The 21,525-nt window shown below is 36.0% G+C and overlaps 1 protein-coding gene across 2 annotated transcripts in view; it reads right to left on the reverse strand.

The window, feature by feature from the left end:
- The window catches only part of FBXO3 (F-box protein 3), a 35,687-nt gene that overhangs the window by 13,524 nt on the left and 638 nt on the right, over nucleotides 1-21,525 (reverse strand). For both annotated transcript variants that reach the window (XM_077114362.1, XM_077114363.1), the window contains exons 2-8: nucleotides 17,752-17,841; nucleotides 15,542-15,705; nucleotides 8,332-8,446; nucleotides 6,566-6,770; nucleotides 5,889-5,934; nucleotides 1,318-1,402; nucleotides 357-479 (exon numbers count right to left, since the gene is read on the reverse strand). In XM_077114362.1, the coding sequence (XP_076970477.1) occupies nucleotides 357-479; nucleotides 1,318-1,402; nucleotides 5,889-5,934; nucleotides 6,566-6,770; nucleotides 8,332-8,446; nucleotides 15,542-15,705; nucleotides 17,752-17,841 (828 nt within the window). The remainder of the gene's footprint in view (nucleotides 1-356; nucleotides 480-1,317; nucleotides 1,403-5,888; nucleotides 5,935-6,565; nucleotides 6,771-8,331; nucleotides 8,447-15,541; nucleotides 15,706-17,751; nucleotides 17,842-21,525) is intronic.

Here is a 21,525-nt window from a genome sequence, read left to right on the forward strand (position 1 = left end):
ACCAGATGAAATTTAAAATGCATGGTTTTATCTTGGACAATCTGATAGAATACATTACAACTTACATAGAGAGAGTTTTAATAATGATTACAACTTAGCAGTCCACCTACAGTATCTGGTACACCACTTTATACACAGTATGTTCACAACAGATAAATAACTTAGAGATTAATGTAAACTCACAGTACTTTACAAATACCATATTATGGAAAATCTTGTTATCCATCTCCCTCCAAATGTCAGCAAGAAACTGGCTTTCAAAATGTGTTTTGTATATCATAAACAGGGCAATAACAACACATCCATAGGATATACCCCTCTATTAACTGAAAGTCAAAGCCATATAAAATTCTCACCTGATTCGGTATGTGAAGAAATAATGGGGTGGATGTACAGAGCTAAGCTCTGGCAGAAACGATGTGGAAACTGAAACTGTAATATCCCCAGTTGTTGCTACACACTCTGGATCATGAACATATCTAGATAATTAAAACAAATTTAAAAATTTTAATCAACTGATTTTAATACTGTAAGAGAAAATATTTAAAGATACATTGCCAAATAGCTTATAGTTTATTATAGGATCAAAAATTTAAATAATGTGACTTTAAAAATATAGTCCTACTAACCTTAGAAGAAAACTAGAAATTATAAACAAATTAGAAAACTTTGACAACTCTGGATCAATAATGGGAACAGTCTAAGATTTAGTGATCAATAGTTTAAATAACGGATGAGTGACTAATTTAGAAACTAAAAAGAGCATATCTCAGCTGTCAGAGCTAAGGAAACTTTTATGACATCTGAACACCCAGATACATATTATAAATGGTAACTGACAAAAAACTTGTCAATATGTTGCTCCTAGAGTCCTCTAATGTATAATTAATCTATCTTTTCTACCAATCAGGCTGCTATAAACCAGTATTACTTCTAATACTAGCTGCAATACATGAACATCCCATTTAGAGATAAATAATATTTGCCAGGAGATAAGTTACTGAATTGCTATTTATAGTATTAATTGGCAAGACAGGGTTTTAGTATTAACTGGCAAGAAAGGGTATTTTTCCCCCTAAAAAGAAACTATATAGTACTATAAATCCATAGCTTCTAAATTAAAATCAGGGTTTTTTTTTTCTTGCTATTTCAAGGTAAGAAAAATACTGGCTCTTGAACTGTTTGGACGTTTTGGCTTTAAAATGAAAACTGAGATTTAAAATGATGAGAATTAGGTTCTGTTATTACCCTTTTCAGGTAATTTCATCTCATTATTTGTGACTTTTTTTTCAATTAAAAAAATCGCAAGTGAAATACCTGAAAATCTGATCTCTGATGATAGGGAAGCCACCTGACACAACATTGTTGACATAAGAAGTAAACCAATCAGTAAAAGTAGCACCTATAAAACAGAGAGAAAAAAAGGAAAAATAGTTTTAAAAAAACTACCCAGGAAACAATTATACTCTCCCTATACTACAGATGTGATGCTAAAACTGGAAACATTTATAGATATAATTCCACTACTCCTATGTCAGGTCAATTCTCTTCTTAATTCTATGCACTTTATCCCCTTGGGATTGTCCCACTCTTCCATTCCCTAGGGTAACCTCCAATTGCCTTCAAACTACTTTTTACACCTATAATTAATTGGTTTTTCAACTTTCACTTGTTCTCGTATGAGAATGAAAAGCTCTCTGAATACTACTACTAGAATATATAGAACAAAAAGGAGATACAGCTATGTCTAGTAAGAAACTATAAGAAAAATACCAGTGGCGATCCTTAGACAATCAGGCTGTACTCCTGGTCCTGATTCATCCTGACCCATGCACAGAACTCCAGTAAAAGCCAGGCTCAGTTTGGACATCTAACAGGGATACGGCATTACTGAGTTCTATGCATCAGACCAATCCCAAGGTGGTCTGGCTGCACTGCTCTGTATTTAATTGCACAGTTGTCCTCCAGAATACTGGTGACCAACTCAAAGCAGGAAAGAATTACTGGGATAGTTCAGTCCAGACTACATATTCATGACCTAGGGACTGACTGGGTCAATAACAAGTGTTTATATGAATTATGTTCACCCCTTCTAGGGAATACAATATAAGTTTATCAGACCCCTCCACCCCATTATTTACTATTACTACCTCTCAGTGTCAAGCACACATTAGTCCCTTAATCAGTGTTGCTCAATGAATTTTTTTGTAGTCTGGTTTCTATTAACCCAGTTCCTACACTCTGCCATGATGAATGTCAGTTGTCAAATTTACTTTTTCTACTTAGGGAATGATAGAAAATATACTTCAAGCCTGTGCCTGAGGGTATAAAGCATTAAAAATTTAAAGGCATCAAGTGAAAGAAGGTAAACCGGAATAGTTGTCTCTTCTCTATGTCTATTATTGGACCATTCTGACCCATTATTTATTTATTTTTTTTTTATTTTATACTATAACATATATACAAAGCAAAGAAATAAAAAAGAAATAGTTTTCAAAACACTCTTCAAGTAGTTACAGGATAGATCCCAGATACCATATGATCCTCTCAGATTTTTCCTTCTAGCTGCTCCAGAATATAGGAGGCTGGAGGGCTTAAATATCTTTTATCACCACAGTCTACTTTTCTTTCTTTTTTGTGAAAAAGAACATATATACAAAAAAGCAATAAATTTCCAAGCACAGCACCACTATTAGTTGTAGAATATATTTCAGAGTTTGACATGGGTTACAATTCCACAGTTTTAGGTTTTTACTTCTAGCTGCTCTATTGTACTGGAGACTAAAAGAGATAACAATTTAATGATTCAGTAATCATATTCATTTATTACATCCTATCTTTTCTGTATAACTCCACCGTCACCTTTGATCTTTCTATCCCTCTCTTTAGGGGTGTTTGGGCTATGCCCATTTTAACTTTTTCATGTTGGAAAGGTCTGTCACTTATATGGAGTAAGGAGATGAAACTATCTGATGTTGTGGAGTGGCTGAGCCCTCTAGGTTTCAGGACTTATCTGGTCCAGGGACCCATCTGGAGGGTGTAGGTTTCTGGAAAGTTACATTAGTGCATGGAACCCTTGTAGAATCTTATATATTGCCCTAGGTATTCTTAAGGATTAGCAGGAATGGTCCTTGTTGGGGGTTGGCCGGTTATGATAGGTAGCAATGTCTAACTGAAGCTTGCGTAAGAGCAACTTCCAGAGTCTTGCCTAAGAGCAACCTTCAGAGTAGCCTCTCCACTCTATCTGAACTCTCTCAACCACTCATACTTTATTAAATACACTTCTTTTCCCCCTTTTGGTCTGGATGGAATTGTTGATCCCACAGTGCCAGGGTCTGATTAATCCCTGGAGTCATTTCCCATGTCTAACCCATTATTTATTAATATTTTTGTATCAAAATAATCACTTTGCATCTATCTATTGTGAGCAAGATATTAAGAAGCTAATATGTATAATGTCAATGCCAAAATTCATAGATGATACAATTATATATTTTAAAACATAAAATTTCCCTGAAGGGTTTAAAAAATCATTTTCTATATTTCATGGAATTACACTACATTTAAAAAAATCCTATGAGTCACATAAAAAGAAATTGGCACAGTATATTTTTTTTGTGATCTGTAAATTGTTCACTGAATTTTTAAATTATTTTTATTGCTATATATTATATATTCACATAACATATAATGTGTAATCAGTGGTTTACAATATCATATAGCTGTGCATTTTCATCACAATCAACTCTTTTTTTCCTTTTGTGAAAAATAACATATATACAAACACACATCACAATTAATTGTAGAACAGATTACAGAGTTTGGTATGGGTTACAATTCCAAATTTTAAGTTTTTACTTCTAGCTGTTCTAAGATACTGGAGACTAAAAGAAATATCAGTGTAATGGTTCATAATCATACTCATTTGTTAAACCTTACCTTCTCTGTATAACCCCACCATCACCTTTGATCTTTCTCCTGTTCTTTACAGGTATTTGGGCTATGCCCATTCTAACATTTTTACGTTGGAAGGGGCTGTTGATAATATGGGAAAGGGGGATGGAACTAGCTGATGTTCTGGAGAGGCTGGGCCCTCTGCATTTCAGGACTTTTCTGGTCCAGGGACCCATCTGGAAGTTGCCGGTTTCTGGAAAGTTACCCTAGTGCGTGGAACCTTTGTACAATAGCCCATGGCAGGAATGGTTTTGGTTGAGGTTTGGCAAGTTATGGTAGGTAGCAATGTCTAACTGAAGCTTGCATAAGAGTGACCTCGAGTAACCTCTCAACTCTATTTCAACTCTCTCAGCCACTGATACTTTATTTGTTACACTTCTTTTCCCCTTTTTGGTCAGGATGGCATTGGCACAGTGTATTTTAATGTATCACATATGTACCAAAGTGTGTTCTTTAAGATGTAACAGAATATGCATGTAGCATTCACAATTAAACTCCACACAGATCTCAGTTTTGTTAAATATCTATTAATAGCACACTGAACACTAGGAGAACACTACCTAAAGAACACTACCTATGTGTTCCCAAAAATTCCAAGAAAGTCAAACTTGGTTGATATTAAGATGCAATTTATATGTTCTAGGATGGTCTATCTTTTAAAGTAAGACCATGTTTTGGAATTTCTTTGATAGTATTGAGTTTTATCAAGGGAGCTTCCTATGAGCTAACTTATGATTTTTCCTCCTAGCAATAACTTTTCATCTCATCTCTTCTCCGTGCATAACACAGCCTCTGCTTTGCTCTCCCGTTCTACCAAATAGCTCTCCCAGCTACCAAAATAGTACTATCAGATTATAGTGGTCTGCTATAGTGATCAGGTCTTGAACACCATGTCAGACCAGCTGGCAGCTTCCTTTAGAGCTCAGGGAGCCCTGATGACCATCTCTCAAAGTATGTGCTTCACAACTGGTGGCCTGGGCATAACCCCCAGAGGGTGCTTAATTTAGAAACCACAAACCACGTGAATCAGGGTGAGCTGAAAACTAGGGCCAAAGTTTAAAAGCTTTTTATAACTTACTAGGGGTGAGGTCTTCTTGATGCTAGGAAGTATACCACAAACCTGGAACATGACATAGTACAGAACAAAATGGAAACTTACTACTCCATTGTTCAAGGATCCAAGTATAAAATACAAGTTAAAACAGATTCCTTAGTCTACAAGGCTCCTTTACTCTTAATATATATGGATATTTAATATATGCCAGCAACACCTTTAAAAAGCAGAAGGGAAAGTCAGGAAGCTTCTCTTAAGTGAACAAAATGTGAGCAAAATAAAATCTGACAAATAGCAAAAGGATGAGGTACATTTGCATACAAATCGAAAAGTTCTCAAAATTTATAAGAAACAGCCTTTTAAGTCCAAGAAGAACTAGGAGTTTATGAAACATAGGCATCAGGGAGTTTATGAAGCACATAATTTATGCTGGTCTGTGCAAACTGCTGCCTCTAGATTACTAATGTGACTGTATCTTACTATAGCATTGGCATCAAAAGAGAAAAAGTATGAAGTTTTGTTTATATATATATATATTTTTATCTCCACATTATTTATTAATCTGATAGATAGAAAATATAGGTACATGTTAAGGGACCATATATCCATTCACAGCAACTCTCTACACTTTCCTGTTTGATAAAGGAGTCTTAAGAGCCCAAGATGGCTAAAAGCATGGCTTTTTATCCAAGCAGAAACCAAATTCAAAAAAGTCCATGCCTCTAATGAAAGTCTAAATGCAGTACTTTATATAAAACAGTAAGTCTTAAGAAGTATAAGAATAAATTTTCCAGTTGCCCAATTAATTGAAAAGCAGTTTTTTTACCAACTTAATTTTTTGGCCAGGAAGCAAAAAGAAACAGAATTTTCTTTCTCCTACCTATGATAAACATGTCAATAGCAGCTGGATTCCGAGCCATTTGGTCCTAGGTGAGAAAAAGAATGTTATAATTGATAAAAATGTATTATGTTCATTTCTTAATATTCCTTATCTGTATACTTTCCTGGAGATAAGACAAAACAGATAAAAATAAAAATAATTTAAGCACACCAACCAATATTTTGATATTCCTCATGGTTTTCAGTTCTTGTCCTTACGATTTCTACACTTGGGTCTTTCCTAGAGAGCCCTTGGAGTAGTGTTATTATTGTCACAAAAAACACAAGAAATTATCCTTCATGAAAACAATTAGGAAGTTAAGGTAAGATATATGGCCTATTATCCTAGAAGGAAGGACTCTGGATTCAGAATAAAGAGACTTGAACAATTCTGGGTTAGTTACTTCTCTTGGTAAACAGAGAGAGACCTAACCACTATCCCTCCAACAGAGGTACCTGGTCAAAAATGAGCCTTTTCATTTTTGACATGAAAAGGCTTAGAAAAAAATTAAAAGCTATGTAATCTCTTTAAATTTTACAGAGTAATAACTCAGGTAACTATGAAAATCATTTTCCATTCTAAAATCCTTTACAACCCTGAAAATACCAAATGCACACATATTTATACAATCATCAGAATATACATAAAAGCCACATTTGAACATACATCCTACTTACTGGACACTGGTAGAAAACTTCATTTTTGTTTCGGCCCTCCGCAGCTTCCACAGCTATATACTGACTCAAACCAGTATGTATGCAAAAAGTTAAAGGAAGACAATATTTCAGTCCCTGTCTCTGCTGGAACCCTCCAGCAGCTGTATCGACATCTAACAAATCCTCAGAACGATAGTGATTAGACAGTGCCATACTTCCCAACAACCTGAGAAGAATATAGATACAAAAATTTAATAAATTACAGTGCCAAACAAATAGCTGTGCCTTAATCTTTTTGTTGATTAATAATTTCACATAGAAAATGTTACAAGTACTGATCAACAAGCCAATTCTAAGCCAGGAATACCTAAAACACCACAATTTCTACATATTAAGTTCAAACCCTTGTGTGGAAAGAAGCTTGTTTAAATTAAAAGCCTAAATTTCAGATTTTTTGAAAGAAATAAAGTACATAAAAGAATTCATTTTGCCACGATATATTTTTTTGCCATATAAGTATGTATGACAAATCAAAGAGGCAAATTCTAACACCTTTATCTTGTTCAACTTTTAGCTCATCCTATCCTGTCAGAGAGTATAAATGTAAATCAGCCTACATGTTGCCCAAATTTTCATAAATCCTCAATGCCTAGAGTAGAAATTAATCACACTGCATATACGTGATAACCGCATAGGTGTCAAGGCCTACGTGGTCTTTGATGAGATCCTTACCCTAAGTCTCATGGCTTGAGCTATGTACAGATAAAAATCCCTATGTTGAAATTTATAACCTGTTTTTTATGTCACTTCTGGGCAATGATTCTCTCGTTCGCTCTTAAATTTGTCAAATTTTCAACTTTGTCAAGTTTCAGATAGGAAAAAAAACAGACCGGATTAAAAAAAACAGACCAGATAAAAACAGCCACTAACTCACACTTGTTCAGTCCTAATTGGTTTCTAGTTCTGGCCTATGCCCAATATTTGATTTCTAAGTACCATCTTGTAATCTCAGTATGATCACCTCTGGGATTCCCTGTACACAACCCTGATCTGAACTAATAACAGCTACTCGGATCCTTCTTCACACACAGTGGGCAACAGGTACCAATAAGAACAGTGTTAAGTTCTCCCTAAATTCTTACTGGCATTTCACAAATGCAATGTCTCTCAATTTTATTTCATAAAAGTACAAAAAGGGAAGATCTAGTCAAAGCATAAGTACTACAACTGAGTGAATTTGGTACCTACTGCATGGTTTACTTTTACTAAAAGGTTCCACAATGAATATATCATCTTTTAGAAGTGAGTTTAAAATAGGTCATTCAATTATAGGCTGTACCTGAATGAGACAAAACTTACTTTCTTTACTTTATTATATGTATCTTTGAACAAATTATTGCTTTCAATATTTATGTTACTCAGAATATACATCGAGCACCCCAAAACAATTTACATTGCCTATAACAGGATAACACTTCGAAGGTTCTGAACACCTTGTTAAAATACACACACACATCTACCCCATGTCCTGTATCCCCCACCCCAAGTTGATTTCATTTTAACTATAAGTATGTGTTCGGAGACATGATGTTTCTACAAGATATTAATTTTGATAAAATCAAATTCAAGATATATATTTTTCTTATGGATTGGTATAAGGAGGAAGAGGGAATTCTTATACTGCTTTGATCTGTAAAAGGTAAAATACAAATATAATTTGTTTACTTTCATTCTAGAAAATAACTTGCATCAGTAAACACAACCAAAACTAGAAGCATCTTACTTACCCAGGAACCACTAACTTCTGCCCATTGTGGATTCGATATGAACACCGATAATCGTCAGGAAGTTTGCAACTTATCTGAGCTTCCACAGCATCTAGGTCTTCTTCTCGAGCACCCTCTGTAAATACAAAAAAGCGGCTGTGAAGACACAAGCCTCAAATCTAAGAAGAAATAGAAGAAATATAAACTATCAGCTAACCAATGAAACAATCTTTGAGGAAGTGAATTCTTTCCAAAATGTATTGCTGAAATATAGCAAAATGAATTGAAAAATTCAAAGAAAAATTGCATCATTTTAGAGAAGCTCTGCTACTTGAAGCACTGAGCAAGGAAATTTCTTCGGTTTCCTCTCAGAAGGGAAAACACCAGCACTAAATAAAATATGGAAAGGTGGGCACCAGTGAGTTCCACAATAATTTTTTTGACATTACAACACAAACTTTAGAGATGTAAATCAGTTTTCTAAGTCTAATATACTCATGTTTTTGGTTTATTTAAGAAAAAATGACACCTCGAGACTCACTAAACTGATGTTGCTCAAAAGTCTTTATATGGTCTCTTAATATGAAATACAGGACATAAAGTTTAAGTTCATGCTGTGAAGAGGCCATTAACCTGGATTCTATTTTGCGCATTTGCCACATATTCTCGCATTAAAGAGCAGGAAGTAATTAAAAATACCAAGAGAAGAGATCTACTTTCAGCAACAGTCCACCAGATTAGATTGTCAGATTAAATCTCCGGCTGAAAACAACTAGGAAAGCTGAACAACAAAAACAAAACTGGTTTAAGGTGTTTGGAGAACTACCAAAGCAGTAAAACTGGTGGGATCAAGAGGAAGAGTGAAACAAAGAGTAGTGAGCCTGGTATCTAGAGCCACCTTGTCTCTGAGGCAGTTGCCAGTTTTGAATGCAAGTCTGAGAAGTCAAGAGCTGAGTGGAGCTTTCAGCAGTACCAGTACTCTGAGAAGACTAAGAAGATTAGCCTAGCAAGACAGATCAAGAAAAGCACAAGTAACTAATACCAAAAATAGATAAAGATGGACCAAACATTAAAAAAGACAAGAGGATATTATAAAAAACCAAAACATATGAAATGGAAATAAATGGATTTCCTAGAAAAAGCTTATCGAAATTGACATAAGAATGAATAGCAACTGTGTGAACAGTCCTATATCTAATAAAGATATTGAATCCTTAATTAAAAACCTTTCCAGAATGAAACTTCCAGGACTTAATGGCCTCACTCGTGCATTCTACTAACAATTTAAGGAGGAAATAAGACCAAGCTTACATAAACTCTTCCAGGGAACAGAAAAAGAGGCAACACTTCCCGACTTGTTTTACAAGGCCAGCATCATCTTGATACCAAAACCTGACAAGAACATTGCAAGAAAGGAAAATTACAGGCCAAACTCTCTCATGAACATAGATGTAAAAACCCCAGTAAAATACTAGCAAATCAAATCTAATAATATATGAAAAGGATAACATATTACAAACAGAAGTAAGTTTATTCCAGGAATACACAGTTGATTTATCAATTTATCATTTAGAAAAATAATCAGGTGACAGGGGGGAAAGAACAACAATCACAAAGCAAAGAAAGCATTTGATAAAAATTTAATTATCTAGTAAAAAAAAAAACCTCTTCCAAAACTAGGAATAGAAGTGAAGTTCTTCAACCTGGTAAAGAGCATCTATTAAAAAAAACTAGAGGAAACATATTTTAAGGTGAAAAGCTGAAAGCTTCTCCTCTGCATTCAGAAAGACACAGATGCCCACTACCATCATTTCTATTTAACACTGTATGGAAGGTCCTAGTCAGTGCAACAAAGCAAGAAAAAGGAAGAGAATAAAAGATTAGAAGGATTGGAAAGCTAGGGATAAAACTGTCATTATTCAACATTTCCAATCAATACAAATTAAATCATCACTTCACACCCATAAGAAATGCTAAATTAAAAAGAATGTCAAAATTAAAGTACTGAGCAGGCCATGGTGGCTCAGCAGGCAAGAATGCTTGCCTGCCATGCCAGGGGACCCGGGTTCGATTCCCGGTACCTGCCCATGTAAAAAAAAAAATAAAAAAAAAAAGAGCATACTGCTTGTGAAAAACCAAGATTTAAAAAAAAAAAAAAAAATTAAAGTACTGGTAGGAATGGAAACTGGTAGGGCCACTTTGGAAAATTGACAGTTTCCCTTGAAGCTTATAAACACATACTCAAACCCAGCAAATCCAGTCCTAGATATTTACCCAATAGAATAGTGTTCACATATAAATAAAAAATGACTTAAGCGCATTATTTGTAATAGTTCCCAAACAGGAAATTACACAAACATCCATTATTAGAATGAATATATAAATTGTGGTCTGACCGTATACAAGAATACCACAACAAAAATGAACAAACTATTGTTATACACTACATGGCTGAATCTTACAAACAAAACAAATAATTCATATAAAATACATACTCAGTTTATATTAAGTTCAAAAACAGAAAAAATTACTCTATGACATTAGCCATCAGGATAGTGTCTACCTCTATAGAGGAGGGAAAGGACATAAAGGGGGCTTCTAAATACAGATAGTATTCTATTTCCTGATCTCGAGGCTGTTACATGGGCAAGTTCACTTTATGATAATTCATGGAATTGAACACTTATGATTTGTGCACACTTCTGGATGTTAATATCACTAATGATGCCATGTGGACATCATGTACCCCCAGATTTGACATGATGAGAATGGCACTTTATCTCTGTGGTAAACCTTCTAAACACTCATAATCACAGCCTAATCATGAGAACAGCAGATAAAACCAATCTGAGGAACACTCCATGTTCCTCAAAACTGTCCAGGTCATGAAAAACAAAGACAGACAGAGGAACCGCATTAGTCCAGAGTTCATTAAAGTGACAACTTAATACAATGTGGTATTCTGGAATGGGTCCTGGAACAGAAAGAGGACATTAATGGAAAAACTACTGGAATCTAAATAAAAAGTCTGGAGTTCAGTTGATAGGAACATACTATTAGTTTTAACTATTGTTCCATAGTGATATAAGATGATACATTGGGGGAAATGAAAACTCAGTGATGAGTATAAAGGAACTCTCTATATAGTATTTACAACTTTCCTGTAAATCTAAAACTATTCCACAATAAAAAAGATTATTTTTTAAAAGGAAGTTTAGTATAAAAGGAACCAAGCTGCCTGAACCAGTAGGTTGGATGAGGAAAGAAATATGTATTTATATGGTACGTGCTACATGTTGGACATTAACATGTCACATTAAGAAACCAAGAATTTCTTGAAGAAAAGAGATAGCTAGATATAAAAAAAGTAAAAACAAAACAATAAAACAACAACAAACATACATGGCAAGGAGAGAAATGGATATTTACAATACAGTAAATCAGGGTGTAAAGAGGCATCCTAGTATAGCAGAATTTGGGAGCCAGACAGCTGAGGGCTCGAATCTCAGTTCTACCACTTACTGACTGTGGGATCTCTTTAACCCTATTTCCTCACGTGTAAAATGGGAGATAATATCACCTACCTGAGAAAATTAGAAGATTAAATAAGACATATGCAAAAGTGCCTAACAAAATACATTACAGATACTCAAGTATTCATTTACTTTCCTTCCTTCCAAGCCTACTTGTATGAGAAAGCAGTAAAAAGGTTACTAAGAGCAAAGAAACCTGGATTAGAGTTCTATCCCTGTTACTTATTAGTTATGGGACCTTGTACAAGTTATCTCTCTGGGCCTTTCACTTCACCTATAAAATGAAGGTACTAGTATAAATCAGACATCAGCAAATTACACCCTAAAATCAAATTTTGACCTGCCTTCTGTTTTTGTTTTTTTTTGTTTTTCCCATGGTCTGGGAATCGAACCTGGGTCTCTTGCAAGGCGGGCATTTGAACCACCGAACTACCCATGCCATTTGTTTTTTTTTTTTTTTTTTTAAAGAGAGAGGGAGGAAAGGAAGGAAAGACAGAGAAGGAAGGAAGGATGGAAGGAAGGAAGGGAAACATTTTTAAACATTTTCTTGTTTTATTATATTTTGTTTGTTTGTTTGTTTTTTTTTACATGGGCTGGGGCCGGGAATCGAACCGGGGTCCTCCGGCACGGCAGGCAAGCACTCTTGCCCGCTGAGCCACCGCGGCCCGCCGCCATTTGTTTTTTAAACAAAATTTTATCAGAACACAGTCATATTCATTTGTTTAAGTACTGTCTGGCTGCTTTCCCACCATAAAAGCAGGGTAGTTATGACAGATTATCTGGCCCACAAAATCTAAAATATTTACTATCTTGTCTTTTACAGAAAAAGTATGACAACCCATAGCATAAAGGATCTCTAAGATCCCTTCCAACTCCAAAATTCCAAGCCAAATTTAAGGTAAATATGAAGTTCAAAGAATCATGATATGAACATTAATACACCATAATTTCAAGATGCAACATAAAAATTTTCCGAAGCACAAATGCTTTCTAACTTTCTTTTTTATCAGTTACCTTTAGAACCTTGAAATTGAATCAGGGAATGTGGCACCTGAGTTGAGCAGCTAGGTTTCTGAATTCTAAAATTCACAGTCCTAGAGTTCCTAGCATCCCCACCACTCTAGAGCTCAAAGAGTCTTGATTCTATACCAACCCAAGGCAATCCCAGAGAATTGGCAACTGGGAATAAAAGAATGGCTATCAAAGAATTATCTGACATCCTGACCAAAAGGGGGAAACAAAGTGTAACTAATAAAGTCTAAGTGGCTGAGAGAGTTCAAATAGAGTGGAGAGGCTACTCTGGAGGTTGCTCTTACACAAGACTCTGGAGGGTGCTCTTAGGCAAGCTTCAGTTAGACATTGCTACCTATTATAACCTGCCAACCCCCAACAAGGACCATTCCTGTTAATCCTAAAGAACACCTAGGGCAATATATAAGATTCCACTAGGGTTCCATGTACTAGCGTAACTTTCCAGAAACCTACACCCTCCAGATGGGTCTCTGAACCAAATAAGTCCTGAAACCTAGAGGGGCCAGCCTCTTCATATTATTGACAGCCCCTTCCAACATGAAAAAATTAGAATGGGCACAGCCCAAATACCCCTAAAGAGTGGGATAGAAAGATCAAAGGTGATAGTGGAGTTATTCAGAGAAGGTAAGGATTAACAAATGAACATAATTGCTGAATCATTAAATTGATATGTTCAGTCTCTAGTATCTTAGAGCAGCTAGAAGTAAAAACCTAAAATTGTAGAATCTGTAACACATACCAAACTCTGAAATCTGTCCTGCAACTGTTATCTTTGAAATTTATTGCCTTTTTGTGTATATGTTATTTTTCACAAAAAAGAAAAAAAAAGTCGACTGTGATGATAAAAAATATTTATTCCTTCTAGTCTCCTATGTGCTGGAGCAAAAGGATCTGGGATGGTGTGTCCATGACGTCATGGTGGTCCATGACGAACTCTGGGATCTGTCCTGTGACTCCTTGTGAGGAGTGTTTTGAGAACTACTGCTTTTTTTCTTTCTTTGCTTTGTACATGTGCTATATTAAACAATAAAAAAAGTTAAAACAAAAAAAAGAATTCTCTGACAATTTCACCTCCAAACTGAGTGCAAAAAAAAAAAAAAAAAAAAACCAAGGGAAGCAGCCGCCATATGTTCTTAGTTTCTTTCCTTAGAAGCTATCTACAAAGAAAATCCGTCTATGTTCTCAAGTTACAAATGTCCAGTTATTGGACCAGCTCTTTAACAGAACTAACGCATTCCGAACAAAATATGTTAAATGCTAGCTTGTCTCCATTCAAACAGGTTAAAACTGGAGCTCTACAGTCAGCCCTATATTTAATTTTCTTTTTTTTTTACATGGGCAGGCACCGGGAATCAAACCCGGGTCCTCTGGCATCGCAGGCAAGTATTCCTGCCTGCTGAGCCACCGTGGCCCACCCTATATTTAAATTTTGACTCTGCCTTTTACAATTTACCTTTTTGAATCTTACGTAGTTTACCTATAAAGTGAGAATAGTAATTACCTACCTCAAAGGATTTTTAAAATTAAATGGAGTAATACTTACGAAGTACTTAGCTTAGTACCTAGCTCTGTGTTTAATAATAGCTAATATAAACCTTAATTATTTTACTTATATCCACCAAATACTTATTTTCAGAATTATTTTCCTCATGAAAGTATTTAACCCCACATCGTGGGTGAATTAAATTATTTTCTTCTAAGAAGGAAACTATTAAAATTATTAATCAAGGGTACTTTCCTTCAAAGATCTACTCTCTCTGCTGAATCTTTCTTTCTTCTACTTTCTAGCAATGCAGCTGTAAACATCTACAATGATGATTTGTAAGAAAGAAGTATTTGCATGGGAAGTTACAGCGTAAATATGAATTATAAAAGGAATGCTGTCTCAAAAAAGACCTTAATTCCAGAGGAAGAAAAACATTTTAGAAGAACTGGTCCTTATCTTAGCTTAGGAAAACCAAAACAACTTTACAATTATTTTTAGTGGAGATGTGAAATAACTTAGAGGCTAATGAAGATAGTTGTAATATATCTGCAATCTATTTATGTACTTTCATGGGCATAAATTAAGAAATCAAATCAATGGAAAATAGCTTGTTAATATTTCTTGCCAAAGTTGGACAATAATAGCATAGGAGAAAGAGCAGACTCTGGCATCAAATAGACCCCAGTTTTGATCTCAGCCCAAATGTCAAAATAGGGAAAAAATTTTCCTTGCTAATATTATACTGCTCTTACACTCTTAAAGATGCAAGTTCTTTCCAAATATTGGACTGCCAAACATTTTTCCTCCCACATACCTGTACTGAAAATAGGAGAGAGGGTTGATAGAGGGGGCAATGTTTTTCAATTAAATAAAAACTTTTAAAAGAAATCACACTGGTTATCCTTAAGCAATCTTAGTAATACTAGTTTCTTTATATAAAATAAATATCAGGATAGTTACCAACATGGGCAAAAATAGGGCAAGAACTATCATGAGAGTACATTGTCCTTTTAGAAATATCAGCTTTCTACTTCCCTGACCAAATGTGAATGATGAATTAGAAGAAAGTATCAGATTAACACAGATGCACAAATCAGCACAAATGATAGAGACCCAAAGTTATTTAAAATATTTACAATAATAGTATCTAAAATGGGGAAGGGCCTTGCATTCCCAGTACCTTTCAGTGATAAAACCATCCGAGGACACCTGGGTTCCAAATATTTCTTGAGATCATCCCAGGCCTTTTTAATAGCAGCATAATGGTCAATGTATCTTCCCACATCAGAGTAAGTATCTATGAATAGAGATTTCCAACATTGATTCTTCTGTGTTTTCTCTTCCCTAAATAGATTTAAAAAAAAAATGATTAAAAATATTTTGAAATGATATAAGTAAATATTTTACACAACTACCAACATAATTTATGGGAAACTTACGGTTATTTTTGCTTTTATTTCCACTTATTTTAACCACAAATGTAATGCTGATCAGCAACAAGTGATGCACATATCAAGAATTTATCAGGAGTTAGTGCTGGTAGGCAATGGTGATTTGAGTCATGTATTTTCTTTTTACTTGCCTTTTTATAAAATTTTAAATTCTTAATACAATATAATGAGAACAGTATGTGGGGTATGGATTTCAAAACTGACTCCTAAAAAATATACCTGTTACAAAATATAAAAAGGTATATGTATTTTTCCAATTTTAGAGTATACTTAGAATCTAATTCTACAAAAGTATTAATCTAACATATTTGCATTGGATTGATATTAGGCAGAGAATCATAAAGCATCAAAGTAATTGCATAATTCAACATTCCTTTTTGGTACAATTCTGCAAATATTTATTCAGTGTCTACTTAACCAAAAGGAAGTAAGACACATTTTTTTTGCCTTCAAAAGAGGTATGGGTGGGTGCCAGGGTGGTTCAGTGGGAGAATTCCCACCTCCCACGCGGGAGATCCAGGTTCAATTCCTGGCCCATGCACTTCCCTAACAAACAAGCAACAAAAAACCAAACAAACAAATATTCAGCAAATGGTGCTGCAAATAAGGGGATACTCATGTGGGAAAAGAATGAAATGTGACCCCCACCATTCACATACAAAAAAAAAAAAAAGTATAGGAGCCAAGGGTTAAAACAAGACCTGCAGAATTTGTTGGGAACAGCTGGCCCCACATTGGGCGCCAAATGCTCAGGTGGAAGGTACAGCATGAGCAAAAGCATGGAAGTATATAAGGTGCCTACAGTGAACTATTAAGTTTTTCAGTATTACTGGAGCGTAAATTAAGGTAACCACAGAGGACATCAGGGTAACATACTAACCAGCTTAGACTTCATCCTGTAGAGAATGGAGAGCCACTGAAGGGCTTAACAGGTGAGTTAGAAGAGCAAATTTGTGGTTGTAGTTTGGAAGGAGCAGATTCGAGGGGTGTAAACTAGAGACATGGAGATGAGTTAGGAGGGTTATGTAGCACTCCAAGTAAGAGATGAAGAACTGAACCAAAACTGGCAGCTAAGTTGAAATTAATAGGAAGATTCGAGGCTTGGACACTGAATGAATGTAGGGAGAGAAGAGAGAGGAGATCTAGCATGATTCCTATTTTTTGGCTTGTGTGCCCAGGTAGATGTGCTGTCATGAAGAAGACTATGAATGAAGGAGGATCAAGTTTAAGGATGAAGACAGGAGAACAATCCAGGGTGGTTTCTGTTTGCTTGTTTGTTTGGAGGAGGGGGGTGGGCAGGGGAAGGGAAGCACCTTTTTTATTAATCCAAATAATATATACACATATTATCAATACCAAAAGTACCAAAGAACTTATGACAAAAAACTAGTTTCCTGTTCTCAATTCCTCAAAGGAAAACTTAGTCATTTCTGGAAGTTACCTCAATAATTCTAAATGTTTTTGCTTCCAGGTCTGGATTTATCAATTTACTTACTATCTACTGATACCTCAAAGTAAAAGACGAGGCTATAGTAATACTTGAAATTCCCCCTTTGTAGTTCTTCTTCCTCCCAATATTTGATAGCTCTGTTATCATTTATACTTTTATTCTGTCAAGCTCATTAGCATTTACCGAATTCTGTGAACCAAATGGAGGTCCAGCAGACAGCTGTGCAAACAAGTCAGGGTCGGAGATTCAGGTTTGGGAGGTAAGAGCAGGCAGACAGTCACTGTAAACCACAACAGTCCATGCAGAAGAGTTCACACAATGAGAAGAGCAGTGAGATAAGGAGAAAACCTTTGGGAACACCAATATTTACTGGCAGGCAAAAGAAAAGCCATCAAAGGAGATAGAGAGGGAAGAGCCAAATTAGGACAGGCAAGTGTTATGGAAGTCAAGGGCCTACTTTCAAGAACACAAACTCCCCAGTATACTCACTCAGATATAAGCCAGTATTTTTTACAATGTCTTCTCCACAGCGGATCATGACTTGATAGCTGGCTAAGTCTTCGACTGACATAGCAACAACTGGTGGTTAATAAGATCCATGGGTAGTATAAAAGAAAGGAAGAAATCAATTTAAAAATAAAGATTAAAATATTCAATACAATCTATTTTACCCCTCTTTCTTTTCTATATTTTCCATTTTCAACCCTTAAAATTGCAAAACAATATTTTCTAAAACCTGTGTAATGTGTTAGCAAATTTAATTACCTTGTGAGTAGTAAAATCTTAAATATTTGAGATCACAAATAAATCCCAAAACCTCTCACCACTCTAATTTTCATATGAAAGTCCATAAAATCGAAATAACACTGGAGTTAATCTGAAGTCAAGGAGTTTTATTGCATTTATTATAGAGACAGCAACATTTCTACCTATAGGGATATGGTGGTTTGGAGTTTATGTCCCCAGAAAACCATGTTCTTAAGTGTAATCCATTCCCATGGGTGTGAACCCATTGTAAAAAGGACTGTTTGATGAACTTACTTCAGTTGGGTATGGGTCACCTGAATTAGGATGGCTCTTAATTCTATTACTGGAACCCCTTATAAGCAGAATGAAATTCAGTCACAGAGAGAGAGAAAGCCCCAGAAGCAAGAGTTGAAGACAAATAGACCAGAAGAGAAAGAGGGAGAGGCCAGGAGAAGTCACCATGGTGCACTGCCATGTGAGCCAGGAGCCCCAGACCAAGGATCACCAGCAGCCAGCCCAGAACACAGTCTTCAGGAAGAGAGCATTACCTTAATGATGCCTTGATTAAGACACTCTTGCAGTCTCAAACCTAAGGCTAATAAATTCCCATTGTTTAAGCCAGCCCAATGCGTGGTACTTGCTTAAGCAGTTAAAGAAAACTAAAACAAGGAAGAAATGTTACTCTACAGGAAAAGCTACTCTTGTAAATAAAGTAGATTTTGTATTTTTTTTTTTAATATCTGAGACTTTTCTGCTAATATTTCACAGGCCTTTTGTTTTTCTTCTAATTTTTTTTAAAGAAGAAAAGAAATATTGCAGCCTCAAATACTTTTTTAATTGTAACAACTATTGTAGAGTTCATCTATAAAAGGCACCAGATTCATAACAGGGTTGATTCAATGTACATGGCTTAATCAAGTTAGCATCCGCTGCTCAAAAACATGGAACTTGAGAAGAAATAATTTCCCTACTATATAGATCCTAACACAACAGTGCTCCAATCCACCTACACTATTAATTTGGCAAAGGAAGAAATTTAAGATTAGGGAAGTGGGTTTTTATCCTTTCATAAGAGAATCACAAGTTACAGAGAGGAGATACTCAAAGATTTCACTCAGGCAATAGCAAATTAAGAGAATCTAAGATCACCTGGGATTTGCCAAGCCCATGAGTAGCGCATATTAAAAATCAATCTATGATAGCAGAATAGCCTTTATTCAATTTTCAGATTTTATAGAAACATCATCCTCATCTTTTTCTGCCAAGTTCAACAGATACCCAATCTAATTTTTGTGAGCACAGAAATCCTTCCAGTTTTGTGATTTAGCTCACTGGGCAGTTAAACAACATAAAAGAATCTCTAGAATTGGTACAAAAGGTGATTTTGATGCACAACCAAAACTGAAAACTACTGTCCTAGAGACCTTGATTCAGTAGGCTTGCAGATGAGATCCAGATATTTGTATGTTCTTAAAGAGCCACAAGTGATTCTGATGTACAGTGAAGGTTGAGAATGCTACACAGTAAATCATCCAGAAATGGAGAAGGCATCACACAATCTCAGAATCAAACTATGCAGCCGATAAAACCTGATAATCCCAATGTATCAATCTAATCCACTCAAGTTCAGCAATTATGTGCTCAAAACTTCAGGAGCTTAGCAATGGGCTAGGCACTTGGCAAAGGGAGGCTATATGATACAGGAAAGAAGTTACATTACATTAGAAAACTTTCATATGGATAAAATCCGATGCTATTCAACTGAATTTACCTTCACAAACAATTATGGTGGTTGGGGGGAGTACACGCCACATCTGTTTAAAACTTCAATTACTACCTAAGGCACTTAAAATAAAATCTGATCTCCTCCTCTTGGTTCCCAAGGTCCCGGCTGATCTGGTCAACCTCAGCTCAAGCCACTCTGCCTGTGAGTCACCCCCTACCTTCTGCCACACCAACCCTCCAGCTCCTCCAACAGGACATGCTGTCACCCAGTCTGCCTCTGCTCACACTTCTCTCTATGCTGCCCTTTACATATGGCAGCGCCTCCCAATTTAAATTTGATTATCTCTTCTTCACATTCCTAACCAGAGCAATCCATTTCCTTCACAGCACTACCTTCTCCTGTAATTATACACTTGTTTATTTGTTTTTCCATCTTGCCCACTAGACTGTAAGCTCCATGTGAGGGCTCATGTCTATCTTGTTCATTATTGTATCCTCAACATTTAACAGGGTGGTATACGGCAAACATTGGGCACTCAAAAAAAAAAAAAAACAACTGGTGAATATAAACAAGATAAACAATTTCTTACATTCAAGAATGCACAATCTATCATTGCAAATAAATTCTGCAAAGGAAGGAAGCCGGCAGAGAGTGAAGTCGAAAGAGTAGGTCTTAAAGGAATTCTGTCTTGCCAGATTGAGAAGAGCTAGGCAGGCATTCCAGGTAGGGTCACAAGCTTAAGCCCCAGAACAAAAGAACACAAGTGTGCAGTATAGTACCAGAGGTCTAATCTGGCTAGACTGTGCAAATATGATAATGGAGGAAAAATAAAGCCTGAAAGCCTTAGATAAGACAGATAATAAGGGCCTTAGATACCTCCAGAGGTTTGGGTTATAGTCTATACACAAGAAGACATCATAGGTTTTTAGGCAGGAGAATGACAAATGTCTTAGCAGCAATGTAGCCCATGGATAAAAAGGGAGGGGGCAGGGAGGGGGATTAGATTTGAAAGATGCTATAGCAATAGAATATTTCAGATGAAAACAGTTTGTAGTTGGAAAAGACTTTTCTAAAGAAAAGACAAATTTTAGCTCTCTGTTTTGGAACAAACCTAAATTAAAAAATTATATATTTTTAGAAAAATGAAAGCGTTAGTAATATAGATAGCAGCCAGAAACTCTGGTTTTCTTTCCATCACCACTTACCTAGGCCAACCAACAGCTACTTGTAACTCCGAGAAAGATGTATTTCTAAAAGGATCCCTAATGCACAGGGTACAATTATCAAATGGATAGAATCCAACGGTTAATTTTTAAAAATTCACCTCCTCATCCTCAGAGGGCGATTTTTCCTTATCTACAAATATATACGGTGGCACAAGAAGCTCAGAACCATGCCACCAGCTGTCAAGGGTGTAAACAGTCCTGACTCGGAAGGAGGGGGAGGGCGAAGAAGGGAGGGTGGAGGTCAGCGCCATTTCTTCTATCATCACAGACAGTCCTAAACTCTGAAAGAACTAAGTATTAAACCACCCTCACCACAGCCGGTGTTTATTTTTCGAACAGATGTTTGCAATGTGGGAAAGCCAAAGCGCACGGGAGAGAAGATGGTCACCTGTATCGCGCCACCGGAAGTCAGTACCAAAAACCAAAATCCAACATCCAACCGTGAGAAGTTAGGCCGAGAGCAAAACACAATTCTCAAGCGTAGAAGTCCGAGAGTGAGCCCTACTAGCGATTATGGTGCCACGGAAGTCGCACCTGGGGAGTCAGGAGGTCGCTTGGCTCCTT

This window comes from Tamandua tetradactyla, chromosome 8 (assembly GCF_023851605.1).
Source record: "Tamandua tetradactyla isolate mTamTet1 chromosome 8, mTamTet1.pri, whole genome shotgun sequence".
Lineage (NCBI taxonomy): Eukaryota > Metazoa > Chordata > Mammalia > Pilosa > Myrmecophagidae > Tamandua > Tamandua tetradactyla.